The following is a 15,286-nucleotide window of genomic DNA, read 5'->3' as shown; positions in this document are numbered from 1 at the left end:
ATGGAGTTTTCCATTCTGATCACTGTTCCAACTTTTGAATTTTTTTTTCTGATTTATCCATTTGGCTCTTTACAAAAGAATTCAGTCTCTGGACTGAGGAAAGTAGTTTGTGGCTAGAGCCGCGCTTCTTTGTGTATTAATGATTTCCATTTTTACACATAGGTTTGATGAGAAGAGGGCAGTACAGCAGCTGAGAGCGTGCGGTGTCCTGGAAACCATCCGAATCAGCGCAGCAGGTTTCCCCTCTCGGTGGGCTTGACATTTTTCAAATATAAGGGATCCTAAAGGGGGAGGTTCCTGCTTCTTTAAATAAGCTGACATGAATTTCTTTTTATAGGTGGACTTACCAAGAATTTTTCAGCCGCTACCGTGTCCTAATGAAGCAAAAAGATGTGCTAAGTGAGAGGAAACAAACATGCAAGAATGTTTTAGAGAAACTGATACAGGTAAGAAAGATTTTTCACTTACCTTTATCAGAACAGATGTTTGCCAAAGGCCTTGTGATTGTAACCTGTGAATGTCCTAGGAATATCCATATACTACTAATCCGGGTTATTCAGGGGTGGAAAGGTGGAGAGGCACACTGTCTTGGAGGTCAAGGTTCCCTGTCTTTATGATGGAAGGACTAGTAAAGATGATGGTCCAGTATCAAGATACAGGATGGTGAGGCCTGGACCCAGACTTGAGACACATTCTTTTTATTTATTTATTTATTTATTTTGCGGTACGCGGGCCTCTCACTGTTGTGGCCTCTCCCGTTGCGGAGCACAGGCTCTGGATGCGCAGGCTCAGTGGCCATGGCTCACGGGCCCAGCCGCTCTGCAGCATGTGCGATCTTCCCGGACCGGGGCACGAACCCGTGTCCCCTGCATCAGCAGGCGGACTCTCAACCACTGCGCCACCAGGGAAGCCCCCAAGTACTAAATTTTTATTGAAAATTACTTATGACAGACACCAGGCCAGATGCTGTGTGATTAAGAAAAATAAGTCTTGTCCTCAGGTGACATAGTGTGTCTTGGAAGTTAATGCATTTTAAAGATAAGTATAATATACCTTAGTGTCTGTCAAATGCTGAGTGAGTGAGACAAGAAATCAACGGAAGACAAAGCCACATCTGCTGTGGGAAGGAGGAACTATTTCATGGAAGACATGTATTTTGAGTCAGGCCCTGAAGAGTGGGTACGATTGTATAAAGTGGAAGGAGACTATCCTTCTAGGGAGCAAGGAGCAGAAAAGCATAGTTTTCTCAAAAAGCAGTTAGAGTCGGATTTTTGTTTTTGCTTTTGCAGTAAAAAAAAAATGGTGCATGGGACAGTAGGGAATTGGTTAGGAAATGTGGGTTGGTGTTTGAAGAGACTTGCATACCGAGCTAAGGCGTCCGCAGACTTTAGAATGCACCAGAGTCACCTTCAGGGCTTGTTAAACTTCAGAGTGCTGGGCCCCACCCCTAGAACATCTGATTTGGTAGGTCTGGGACGTGTCCAATAATGTGCATTTCTAACAAGTTCCCAGGTGATGCCGATGCTGGTTTGAGGACTACATTTTGATAACCACTGATGTAGGTTGTAGAGAATTTAAGACTCATGAGATGCTGTTTAAAGAATATTTTCACTTATTTGACACTAGGTTGGATGGATTACCTCACTTTGAAGTAATTAGTCATAATTATTAGCTATTAACTAGATGTAATATCTCTTCTTTGGTGATAACAACTTTATTTTTCTTGAAAGCACTTAGGCCACTTTCCTGGCAATGTGTAAAAGAATCTGATACATTTTGAATCTGGCCTAAGTCCTTTCTGGGGAATGGAGAGCAGAAAGTAGGGAAAGCCTCCTCCCCCAGACTGCTCCCCGCTGCGCTTGGGGCCACAAGGTAAAGGAGTGCAGGCTTGGGGGCGAGGGAGAGAGAGCTGAGATGAAATGGGGCAGGGAGAAGAGACAGGGAGAGGGAACCACTTTCTAGCTCTTCCAGCTAGCCTCCTTTGCAAACTTTATTGATTTAAACTGAAACAGTTTTAGATATATGTGGAGATTTCTGACTTTCTGTTTTCATGTACAAGATAGGAAATATTTGCTTACAGTGAAAAGTGATTTTCTCTGTTTTCACTTAGAATTTCAGATCACAGTATTGATTAGTATAAATAAATTCTACTCTTCTTTTGATATAAGATGGTTAATAACTTGCATGCTTCTAGATAAGTTGGATCAGAATATAATAGACCAAAAATAGCATGCATATATATCTGTGTTTACTGCTCAGCTTTGTTTATAATCAGAAGTCAATGAGCATTATAAATGATTACATTTTTGTAAAAGGAGTTTTGAAATTTGTAGGAAGATTTACTGTTGATAAAACCAAGAGATAACTGTTGAGAAACTTAACTCTTAACATGAATATGCAAGATTTTTTATCTTTTAGTTTTTATTTTGTGTGCATTACTTCCTGCCTTTTTCTTCATATTGGTGTTTTTGTTCCTTCAGCTTTCTCATGGAACACACAGCCCGATGTAATTCTTACAGCCTGGGTCAGTCAGAGGGAGTGTCAGCATCTCCATTTCCTTGAGATATTTAAAATACAGACAAGCAAATAGTAGCTGCCTATAACCCACAACCAAGTTTTGGGCCTCAGATAATAATTCCAGGTAGAATAATTCTGGAAAATAACTCTTAACCTGCAGTTTTCCTTAAAGTCCCTTCTATTTGCTCCACTTGCATATGATCAAAAAGCTGGCTCCATTAGTTAATTGTGATGTAGCCCAAGTTTTAGCTAATAGTTTTATCCCTTTACTAATTCTGCTTTTAGACATATATTTTCTCTTTAAAATTCATTTATCTAGTCATCATTTCTACTTCTGAGTATACAGTTTCTTCCAAAAATAGGACAAGGACAAATACCAGTTTGGGAAGACAAAGATCTTTTTCCGTGCCGGTCAAGTGGCCTATCTGGAAAAATTGAGGGCAGACAAATTGAGGGCTGCCTGCATCCGGATCCAGAAGACGATCCGAGGGTGGCTGCTGCGGAAGAAGTTCCTGCGCATGCGCAAGGCTGCCATCACTGTGCAGAGATACGTGCGAGGCCACCAGGCCCGATGGTAGGTCTCCTGGCAGCATGTCCACTCTGGCTCACGGGCAACGAAGATTGGCGGGCTCATCTGATTGATTGTCCAAACTAGGACAGTTTTGAGTGGTCACCCTACCTGAGAAGGCAGCACCTTACCTCTTCTTAGGTCCAAGGAATTAACTCATAAGACAGTTAAATAGAATACAGTTTCACTCACCTTTGTGAATGATTCAGATTGAACCTCAAAAAAATAATTAAAAATTACTGCCTACTCATGTCCTCAGTATTTATTTTTTATACATTTATATGGGCTTGAAGAAATCACCTGTAAATTCGAACAGTCATGAATATAACTAGTTAATAATGACTCTGTTGAGGAGTTTGGGGTAGCAGTTAACTGAGAAGGTGTAGAAGAGAGTTAGTTACACTTACGTGTGATTACATATTAGGATAATTTTAATTTAGAGATATCAAAAGACATGAATTAATGGTAAAGAACTTGTGCCCAAATGGATAGATTAAGGAAAAACATCGTGCATTAGCAATGGACAGAGCTAAGAAGGCTGGGTGATAAGTAAGTACAGGATTACTGTGTAAGCTCGTCTGCTATGTAAAGGGGACATAGCCTGGGGTAATGAGCACAGTCCTAGAAGGAATAAGCCTTTATGACCTTCGCTTTCTGTACTGTAAAATCAAGTAATATGGGACATCCCACTTTTCAGGGTTAGGTAAGGCTCAAATGAGATAATGGATGCACAGATATTTGGGGGATCATCAAATAACTATACAAATATAAGAAATATAAATGTTGATTTAACGTGTATGTTATTAGAATAATACAATGGAGGTGCTACTTATTCTGCCAGAGATATTGGTGCTTTCAGCCTCTCCAAAATGTATTCAAGGGTTTTTCTGATTACTGACTACGCACCACTCTTTCTCTGGCCAGTTATGCTAAGTTCCTGCGCAGAACCAAGGCCACAACCATCATTCAGAAGTACTGGCGCATGTATGTAATCCGCCGGAGGTACAAGATCTGGCGGACTGCCACGATCGTCCTTCAGTCTTACCTTCGAGGCTACTTGGCCAGAAATAGGTATCGCAAGGTGAGGCCTTGTTTTCAACTTTGTTTATTCATTCCATTAACGTTAATCAAATTCCATGTCTGTACAAAGTGCCACAGGGGCTCCTATGGATGTAGGAGTCATATGGAGACAACCAACAATTGAAATACATTTTTAAATATTAAATAAGCCACATATATTTATTAACATGATGTTGAAAAAGAAAATTTACTTTTTTCTTCCCCTGTCTGTAATTTGAAAAAAAAGTGAGTATATTAGTTTCCTGTGGCTGCTGTCATAAATTACCACCAACTTGGTAGCTTAAAACAACAGAAGTTTATTTTCTCACAGTTCTGGAGGCAAGAACTGTGAAATTAAGGTGTCAGCAGGGCTGCTCTCCCTCCAGAAGCTATGGGGGAGAACCCATTCCCTGCCTCTTCTAGTGCTGGTGGCCACCAGTATTCCTAATAATTGTGGCCATATCACTCCAGCCTCTGATTCCATCTTCACATCATCTTCTCTCTGTGTCTAACTTCACTTCTTTTGTCTGTCTCTTAAGAGAACACTTGTGATGGATTTAGGGCCCACCCAGATAATCCAGGATAATCTCTCCATCTAGAGATCCTTATCTTAATCGTATCTGCAAAGGCCCTTTTCCCAAATAAGGTAATATTTACAGATTCTTAGTATTGGGGGCCTTTATTCAGCTGACTGTGGTGAGCTTTGAATAGGTAAAAATATTGGGTAGGCCAAAAAGTTCGTTCGGGTTTTTCTGTAACATCTTACAGAAAACCCAAACGAATTTTTTTTTTTTTTTTTTTTTTTTTTTTGTGGTACGTGGGCCTCTCACTGCTGTGGCCTCTCCCGTTGTGGAGCGCAGGCTCCGGATGCGCAGGCTCAGCGGCCATGGCCTACGGGCCCAGCTGCTCCGCGGCATGTGGGATCCTCCCGGACCAGGGCACGAACCCGCGTCCCCCGCATCGGCAGGTGGACTCCCAACCACTGCGCCACCAGGGAAGCCCCAAACGAACTTTTTGGCCGACCCAATATATGGCAGATGAACAGAGTAAGAATGAAACAACCTTGGAACAATTTACCATGGTAAAAATGAAATCAAATATAACATCAATGTGGTCAAAGTTATATTGACTGGAGTGTTATGCTCTAGAAATTTTTGACAAATAATCTTTATGTCTAGCAATAATCATCATGGCTATAGACAGTGGATCACCAGATTAGTCTTAGTCATCACCTCTAACAATATATGACCTAGTCGATGAAAGTTTTTCCTCTTTCATTTCAGCAAGGTTTTGAATCTGTTCTTTAGAATATAGCCCTAATAAGCCAAAAATACAGTCTGGATCTTGGAGCTCTCTGGGCATCACTGTTAGGAGTGTCAGTAGAGTGATGTGAAGGACATTTCTCTAATCACAGGCAGTGATTATGTGGGTGTGCCCTAGGCCCTATTCATGTATTTATTTTATTTTCTTATTTTGAATTAATTTTATATAACAAAGAAAAATGGAACGCTAATGATGCTTGAATGAGCATATTTAATAGCTGTGTTTTGAAGAAAATTTGAAGACTTAGCTACTCCAGGTCTTTCTGCCCACGCCTGCTTTATAGTCAGATGTTCTTTCTCTTCAAGCATGAGCTTTCAAGGGAGGGAAAAGCCTTATTAAACTTGACCTTTTAGATATACCAAACCAGTTACCCTCCTGTTTTCCTCACTACTCTCCTCAGGAACATCTGAACTGGCGTGTGAGGCCTTTGGTTTAGCAGTAGCAGTCTCTAGCTAGCTTAGCTCCCAGTGTGACTGGACATAGTAGGGGAGGCAGGTTAGAGACAGGCTCGTGTGTAGGCCAGTAGTGCCCCCTTAGTGATCCTTCTAGCTGTGATTCCAATCCAAGCTTCCCCCAAGCTTTGGGGGTCTTAAAGAGAGAGCAAGTGTTATTTAATGTCTCTGACTCACCGATGGAAATGAGATTGAGAATGGAAGCTCTAATTATATACTGTTTCCATTTGACTGAAATTAGAGAAATGGACCAGTATCTGAAGTTACATGGGGAGAAGGAAATGGAACAGGAATATTGGAATTAATACCTTTGCCTCTGTGTGCTGCTTGAGTTTTAAAGTCTGAAAGCCTTCAATTTGCCATCACTGAGTCTTATCCAGTTTGTCACTAGTCATCCAGATAAGATAGGTGGCTCCCTTGGGATTGTGTTGTTGAGTGAGAGCTCAGGATGCCCTGCCTCACTGCGGCATGATGCACGGTGGGTGACTGCACTTAGTGGGAACTGAAGGCTGCCTTAGCATTAGGAAAACATCCCAAAGGGACAGCCTTGAGTTGGCTGAAAATACTGTGAAGGTCTCCTAAACACCTGTGTTTATTTTGTATTTGTTGGCTTTAAACACAACGACTTATTTCTTAATTGTATCCTCTAGGATGGCATATGTTTTTCATGGTTTTTCTCAGCTACATAACCTAAAAATAGGAACTGTTCTTTTAATGATCTTACTAAACTGCTACCTATCTGAATAGATGGTTTCAGAGATTTTTTACATTTAAAAAGTTTCATAAAAGATACATTGTATCCATTTATAATAATCAGTAATAAGTACTTAATCAAGTGCATACATTTAAACATTTATATCACACAAGACTTACTTTGTAATATCGTAGACTTGAAAGGACATCAAAGTTTTGCTAGTTCCACCGTTCTTAAAATTTAAGAACTTCTTCCCCATCATTCCTGGAAACTGTTTACACAATCTCTGCTTGATGGTCATTAGTGACAAGAAATTCATCTCATAAGGCAATCTTATTTTTTAAATTCTATTTTTATTATTATTATTTTTTTGGCTACATTGGGTCTTCATTGCTGCCTGAGGGCTTTCTCTAGTTGCGGCGAGCGGGAGCTACTCTTCGTTGTGTTGCACGGGCTCTAGGCAAGTGGGCTTCAGTAGTTGTGGGACGCGGGCTCAGTACTTGCAGCGCGTGGGCTTCAGGGCACACAGGCTTCAGTAGTTGTGGCACACGGGCTTCAGTAGTTGTGGCATGCGGGCTCAGTAGTTGTGGCCTGAGGGCTCTAGAGCACAGGCTCAGTAGTTGTGGCACACAGGCTTAGACGCTCCATGGCGTGTGGGATCTTCCCAGAGCAGAAATCAAACCCGTGTCCCCCTCATTGGCAGGCGGATTCTTAGCCACTGTGCCACCAGGGAAATGCAAGGCAATCTTATTGTTATAAGTTTAGGGCAATATCTTTTTTTTAAGAAAATACAATATAAAATTAAGATTTGTTTACTTCACTTTATCTTCTTTTTAGCTTTCCTTTTAAAGTTCTCTCCCTACTACCTTTGAATCCCGTAAATGGATTTGTGCTGCATTTATAATAGCAATGGGAAATCCTCACTAGAATGGTATTCCTCAAATATGGCAAACAAGAGTGTCATTTTTTTGTTGCTGGGGAAAAAAAATCAATAAATCAGTAATAAACTTTGCAGTACCCCAAGTGTCGTCTTCTACAGCCTGCTTACTGGCCATACCCCATGTCCTCAAGCAGAGACCTAATGCACAGTGGCATGGTATCAGCAGTAAGGGTAGTGGGTAAATCTCTTATTTTAATAGCACGTAGTTCACAGGGTACCAAGTTCTGCTTATTTTCTAAAGGATCACCTGTTGCTTATAGAAATCATAGAGCAATAAGAAACCTAATGCATTTTTTCTTTCTTTGTAGACTAGTTTTCTATTTATTAATCTGGTACCTTTTATTTAGACAGCTTCTATCTGTATACTCCATTTACCATCATACATATACATGTAATCATACATATGACATGTGGATATAATACATATTTTTATATATGTCTCTCAAATTTCCTCTTTTTTTTATAAAATGAGTTGAGTTTTTAAAAAATTTATTTTATTTATTTATTTTTGGCTGTGTTGGGTCTTCGTTGCTGCATGCAGGCTTTCTCTAGTTGCGGCGAGCAGGGGCTACTCTTTGTTGCGGTCCGCGGACTTCTCATTGCAGTGGCTTCTCTCGTTGCAGAGCACAGGCTCTAGGCGCGCGCGCTTCAGTATTTGTGGCTCGCAGGCTTAGTTGCTCTGCAGCATGTGGGATCTTCCCAGACCAGGGATCAAACCTGTGTCCCCCGCATTGGCAGGCAGATTCTTATCCACTGCGCCACCAGGGAAGCCCTCAAATTGCCTTTTAAAGACTACATTTCAATCACCTTTTAAAATAATTTTGTGCTTCCATATATTTGTGATAAATACAGTCCACATAATACATTGTTGCTTCAACTTTTATGTCTTTTCCTTTAGGTAATGTGTGGGTTCTCAGCCTGACATCCATAGGTTGATAGAGTTGAATATTGAGTCTAGTCCAGGGTCTGACGTTACTTGCACTTACCCTCTTCTGCAGATACTCCGTGAGCACAAAGCAGTCATCATTCAGAAGTGGGTCCGGGGCTGGCTGGCTCGCACCTACTACAAGAGGAGTATGCACGCCATCATCTACCTTCAGTGCTGCTTCCGGCGGATGATGGCCAAGCGCGAGCTGAAGAAGCTCAAGATCGAGGCCCGCTCCGTGGAGCGCTATAAGAAGCTCCACATTGGCATGGAGAACAAGATCATGCAGCTGCAGCGCAAAGTTGACGAACAGGTGTGCTTTAAACAGGAGTCCTGAAAGTGCAGCATGCCTAACAAAATCCACTGGGGTCATCTTCAGCATTGTCCCCTCTTGACTTTACCTTTCAGTCTTCGCAAAAAAAGTAAAATAATAATGGCATTAATGAATGTGGAAATAGTGACAAGCTCATAGGTAAGATTATAATTGCAAGGACCAAGGCAGGAAATTATTTTCGAGAACACAGACAGGTTTACTAGCACTCCAAACAGTTAGGACCGACAGTCATATTGTACTTTGTATTTTACAAAGCTCTTTCATCATTATCATTCATTTGTGTATAGTGTATTGTTCCTTTTACAGATGAGTTGTTTAGCATTGAGATGACAAAAGAAGCAGGAAAATGTCCATGCTTCTTGGAAATCTGCAGTCTATTTGCAGAGATAAAAGTTTGATTTCTTAGAGATAGTTACCAAGTAATATTTTAGCACATGCAAATGATATAAAGGTAGTTAGTAATACATAAATGCTAAGGATGACAAAGAAAAACAGAAAACAGAATGAAATAGGATTCATCAGAAAGGTTTTCTGAGTGGGAAGAGGAGTTTCCAGATGGTAAACAAAGGGATTTGTAAGAAACTTGTGATTTTTGAGGCCATTTTATCATTCTTATGCATCACTAGCCGGCACATGGCTTTCAGTAGCACACTGATTTGTTTTCAAAAGCAAGTATAGATTTTCCTATTCCTGGATTAAGAATCAAGAAAGAGAATTTACTGTGGGAACTCACCTTGTGACTATGAGAAAATCACATCTATGTTGCTCATCGTGTAAAACAGAAATAATTGTGCCCATTCTCTCTTTGTATCGCTAAGAGGGTGCTGATGGTGTTATTTTAAATATTGTCATTAGTAATTTTGGTTAGACACTATATCAGCACTATGATGATATAGCATGAATACGATGAATAGGCATGGTTTTCTCACTAAATACATTTGTGGTGTGTATATTTACTTTTTGTCACTTATGTGTGTGTTTAAAGAACAAAGACTACAAATGCCTCATGGAGAAACTGACCAGTCTGGAAGGAATATACAACTCTGAGACCGAGAAACTACGAAGTGACTTAGAACGTCTTCAACTAAGTGAGGAAGAAGCTAAGATTGCTACTGGACGTGTCCTCAGTCTGCAGGAAGAAATTGCCAAGCTCCGGAAAGACCTGGAACAAACTCAGTGTGAGAAAAAATCCATTGAAGAGTGTGCTGATAGATACAAACAAGAAACTGAGCAGGTAGGAGCTAATGTTCATATCCCCATCTACTCCTTCCACAAAGGAGTTGTGCTGTCATCTTGACCTGGCCCTTGTGGCTCAATATTGGTTTCAATCGAAGGTAAACACACATTTCAGTTGGTTTACTGTTCATTATTATTGTTTCCCCCAAGCAGCTGTTCCGTATGCTGGATGAGTACCTATAGGTCTTTTAGTAAAACCTTTTACTCTCCTAAAGCAGAGGCAAAGCAGTGTTATAAGAAGAGAAGTGATGGCCAAGAACCTACTATACACCCTTTTTCTTTGAATGAATAGATCTGTGTGGAGTGTAGACTCTTTTTTCTTCAGCAGGTTAAAGGTGATTAAGAAGTAAATCACAATGAACTGTCAGTAGCTGATAGTAGGGATCTTTATGGAAACCTGCATTAAGACTGTTTTGAGAAGTCCAACAGGAAAAAATCCAAATGTCTGCACACTGATCGTAGCCAAGAGCTGCTATGCAGATAGAACAACAATGCAAATGCTTACAGATTGACCAGTGCTTCCACACTACAAATTTGTATTAACTTACATCAAAACTTTATTAAATACAGAAAACACTAAGGTTCTCAAGCAGTAATGAGATGTATTGGTTAAACAAAGTAAAGATACCTCAACATAAGGCTTACTGGAAAAAAGTAATAGGTTTTCAGAGATTCCACTAGTATTACCATCTTTAAATGAAAACAGAGTTGACTGATGGCTGTAACTATGGCAAGAATCCCAATATGCTTTTTCCTTACTGACTTCTGAACCTTAACAGCAGCTTATACAGTAAGAACCTCGAAGGAACTTAGACACAATTCAGGTAGGATAGTGTAGCTAATAAAGTTGCAATCCTTCCATGGTATTCAGGGTCCTGATAAAATAATCCCTTCTATATCTATAGCAGATCTGGGCTCTGATCTGGAAACAGCAGTGCTATTAATATGTTACTTTGATATAGCAAGCTTGTTCTCTCAGAATTCAAATATGTATCCAATGGGATACTGTTGAGGTTTAAGATCGCTCTTGTGCTCTCTCTCTCTTTTTTCCCCATTTCCTGAGTCCCTGGAAGCTTTCCAAATTCCTCCGAAACTATAGAGAATTAAGCTTGGTAGGAGTATTCTTGTTTCCTTTTCAAAGTCAAGTTCATACCTTTCTCGTCTGATAGAATAGTATACCTGAACATATTCAGATTTCTCCTTTCGTTTTATTATCTGCTGCCTTCACAAGGATAGCTGTAGGCACTACCATTAATTCTTTTAGATGGAGTGTGATAATGAGGAAGAATGAAAAAATTTCCCTGTGAGAGCTAGCTTTGTGGTCTGGAAAGCTACATTGCCAGTTAGCCTGACCAAGGAGCCTAGAAGGTCCAGCAGAACTGTGGTTCTTAACCAGGAGTGTATTTCAGAATATGCTGGAGAGTTTTTAAAAAGATACCTGCCCAAGCTCTGGGAGTGTGGGCCAGGCACATGTATTTTGAAAAAGCACCACAGGTGATTGGTTGCATACCCTGACAAAGAGCAACCTCTCTCAAGAGCACATAGAGAACTCAACCTTTCTACTGAGAGCAGACGTTAAGACCTTATCAGCACAGAGGGAAGGCACTAGACCATCAGAAGGAACGCCTTCTGGCCTGACACCGTGCTGTAATCTCAGTTCCCTGTTCTTCAGGGATCCTTAGTCAGAGAGCCCGCTTTCTCTGTCTCTGAACTCCTAAACTTTCTCTTTATTAGTAAAGCTGTTGCTTTAAGAGTCCCTTGAACTGATGCTTAGAGAAAGGAATTCAAATTTCACTTATAACAAGCACACATTCTATTCCAAAGGTGAACTGTATAAATTATGAACTTAGCAAAGTTTCCTTTGGTTTTGATTTTTGCTTCCTGAGAATCCTTATCCAACCAGGAAATAGAAAGTTAAAGGTCAATATTTTTTTATTGTGGTAAAATATGCTTATATGTAACATAAAATTTACCATTTTAATCGCTTTAAGTGTACAGTTCTGTGCATTAAGTGTATTCACAGTGTTGTAAGGTCAATGCTTAAATGTGGAATAAAAGTTTACAACCTTGCAAAACTCTTGAAAGGAGATGAAAATGAAATTCTCTTTCTCAAGACAGAGAGCAGGGAGCTTCGGAAGGTCTTCAGTGAATTTCCAAAACCGAAATGCCTTTCATATTTTTCTTAACCTCTGTAATCTCTCTGCTTGAATCATGGGTACACATAAACGTTGCATTAGGTTGTTGGTGTGAAAAGGCATTATCATTGCTTCAAGCGCAAATGCTTACTAGGTGCCAGGCAATTGCTAAATGCTCAAGGTACAAAGTAAAACAATAACAGCAAGTCATTTTTGTCCTCCAAGAATTTCTAGTCGATCAGGGAAGTAAAAGTAAATCATTTATAAGGGCTATAAAGAGGCATGTTCAGGGTCCTGTAGTAGCCCAAAGGAGAGACATGTAATTGGAGGGAGTTTCTGGGAAAGCTTTCTGGAGGGTAATGCTAGAAACAAGTTTGAAGGATGACCAGATATAACTCGGCAAAGAAGTGAGGCAGTGAGATGTGGAAGTAAGGAGTGACTGCTGTATGTATGGTCTTTGTATTCAGTATGGGGCTGCCCCTGTCTGTGGCAGCCATCTCAGTTTATTGTTTCATTTTATAGTTGGTATCAAATCTGAAGGAAGAAAATACTTTGCTGAAGCAGGAAAAAGAGGCCCTCAATCACCTTATCGTGGAGCAGGCTAAGGAGATGACAGGTAAGCCTCATGTGGGACCAACCTACTGTACTCCAACCAACCTCAGACCAAAGGTTTATAAGTTACAACTTTGCTTAGACTGTCATCAGTAAATTTGCAGAGTTCTGGAGGCAGGCACTCTAAATATTTGGTTGAATTAGTTGGTGAACTTGTAAATCTGGTCTCCCTATGTACAAATATCAATTCATATTAGTCAGTATCATGGGACTTTTAAAAAAATTGTTCTCTATGTATGATCTATGGCTTATAGGAGTCCTGTTGTTTTAGGACCAATTCTTGAGCTAATATGTATATGAATATATGCATCTGTATATATTATTTATTTTGCTAAACCAATGGATATTATTTTCCTAAGATCAACCACTTTTTGCCACCTTAAAAAAAAAAGGCACTAGATGTGGACATTTATTTCATTTGCTGTTTGTAAGATAAATTAAAATGGTGATAATTTACAAGGAATCCACATGTACATAAACATGAGCTAAGAAAATATATATCTAAACTACAATAATTGGTGATAGAAATAAAAAGGAAGAGATTTGATTAGAGTGAAAATATATGAAAAGAATTGTATATCATATATCATCATTTTTGATGTGGTATTCAAAAAAGGAGTAAAAATTTTCTAAAGTTTCTGAAAATTTTCTAAAGTTTTGAGATGAGTTATCAAAACAATAATGTGTTATTAGTAATGAGGAAATTGAGGGGAACAAGTCTCTGTTTATGAGGGAAATTAACGAGGTCAGTTGTTTGAGTATTAAAATTTGGATGTCAGCTGGGGTCTCCAGATAGAGATGATGTGAAAGCAAATTGAGATGAAAGAGAGAGCCCTCTGTGGTTTTCCCCATACTGCCCCATTCCTCCCAATTAAGGGGAATACTATATAGAAAAGAGAAGAAAATCTGGAATTAAGCCTTACAGGATAACCATAAATAAGGGATAAGGTGAAGAAAAGGAGCAAGAAAAGAAAAGAGGGAAGGAGAAAAGTCATTGAAAACATGGAAAAAAGGAGGCTAGGATGCAGAATGCAGTGGAAAAATCCAGAATGATGAGAATTCTTGAAGGAAAATAGAAAATGTTATTTGATACTGAAAGATAAGAACAAAGACAATAACAGTGGATTTGCCTAAGGAAAATTTGTTGATAGCCTTGGGCAGCTTCCACAAGCTTGTGAGAATAAAAAGCAATTTACAGAACGTTATAGAGAGAAGAAGTTCTTTCATTCATTTATTTACAAATTATTAAAGCCCTAGGGTAGGGAAACACTGTATTGGACACCAGGGAGGCAGTTGTAACAAGACATTTGGCAGCCCTTGCCGTCATGGAGCTGACAGAGAAAGAAATGGTGAAGCAATAGAAGCAGGCAGGGCAGATTAAGATATAGCCACAAAATATGAGGGTAAAATGGGCCATAATGGTAGGAAGCTTAATGTTTATAAATGTGACTGGGTCAGCTCATTGAGATAAAACATAGAGCTGAGATTTAAGGCTTTTTTACTGTGCTTGATTTGCAATCAAGGGCTAGTCTCCGATCTCCAGATGATGTCCTATCTAAGTGCCAGCCCCTGGCAACAGAGAGAGTAGAGTGAGGTGAGTAAATGGAAAGGTCAGGTCCCCCAGCAGCACATAGGAGTGGTAACAACAGAGGACCAGGTGTGGGGATCTTACCTGATTAGAATCGAGGGAGTAATAGGACAACAAGGGAGCTCACAGCGTTGGGAAATTGTAAGACAGAACCTGGGGACTGAGATGAGTGGAGACACTCTGTAGAGTAGTACAGCTGGGTCCGCTGAGAAGTCGTTGTTCCCCCAGAGGCTTGAGGAATGTCTCTGACTTTTGGGACAAAAGAATTTTATGAATAGCCTGAAACAGAATAATAAAAAAATGTATACTCTAGTTACTAGACGATGGCTAGTGGAAGTTTATGAAGGATGTGCTGTAACCAATGAATGAACTAGTTCTGTTCATGGAACAATGCAATAGATGATGGTTGTTGTTATTAATAAATTATTCTTTGGTCATGGTATTTTCTCTTTCCCTACCTCCACTAAGATACTCTTCATAGATCATAGTGGTGCTAAAAGTAGAACCCCTCCCAAAGAAACTGGAAGTCAGTGTCCATGTTTGTATTCTTGCATTCTGTGGAGCCATCTTTGGTATGCTTTTCCCTCTCCTTTCTTTCAGAGACTATGGAAAAGAAGTTAATAGAAGAAACAAAACAACTGGAACTCGATCTTAATGATGAAAGGCTGAGATATCAGAACCTTCTGAATGAGTTCAGTCGCTTGGAAGAACGATATGATGACCTCAAGGAAGAGATGACTTTGATGGTTGTGAGTCAAATACTTTTGATTTTTTTTATATATAAAAATTTGAGGGCTTCCCTGGTGGTGCAGTGGTTGAGAGTCCGCCTGCTGTTGCAGGGGACACAGGTTCGTGCCCCGGTCCGGGAAGATCCCACATGCCGCGGAGCGGCTAGGCCCGTGA

At 40.0% G+C, this 15,286-nt stretch overlaps 1 protein-coding gene across 4 annotated transcripts in view; it reads left to right on the top strand.

Annotated features, from left to right (window-relative positions):
* The window catches only part of MYO5A (myosin VA), a 120,110-nt gene that overhangs the window by 54,054 nt on the left and 50,770 nt on the right, over positions 1 to 15,286 (top strand). For all 4 annotated transcript variants that reach the window (XM_065901104.1, XM_065901125.1, XM_065901118.1 and 1 more), the window contains exons 16-23: positions 163 to 249; positions 338 to 446; positions 2,880 to 3,091; positions 4,010 to 4,166; positions 8,552 to 8,791; positions 9,798 to 10,046; positions 12,706 to 12,799; positions 14,984 to 15,132. In XM_065901104.1, coding sequence (XP_065757176.1) covers positions 163 to 249; positions 338 to 446; positions 2,880 to 3,091; positions 4,010 to 4,166; positions 8,552 to 8,791; positions 9,798 to 10,046; positions 12,706 to 12,799; positions 14,984 to 15,132 — 1,297 coding nt within the window. The remainder of the gene's footprint in view (positions 1 to 162; positions 250 to 337; positions 447 to 2,879; positions 3,092 to 4,009; positions 4,167 to 8,551; positions 8,792 to 9,797; positions 10,047 to 12,705; positions 12,800 to 14,983; positions 15,133 to 15,286) is intronic.

The sequence above is a fragment of the Phocoena phocoena genome, chromosome 2 (assembly GCF_963924675.1).
Source record: "Phocoena phocoena chromosome 2, mPhoPho1.1, whole genome shotgun sequence".
NCBI classification, from domain to species: domain Eukaryota; kingdom Metazoa; phylum Chordata; class Mammalia; order Artiodactyla; family Phocoenidae; genus Phocoena; species Phocoena phocoena.
The sequence above is the reverse complement of the archived record's forward strand: the minus strand, read 5'-3'. Positions and strand labels throughout refer to the sequence as shown.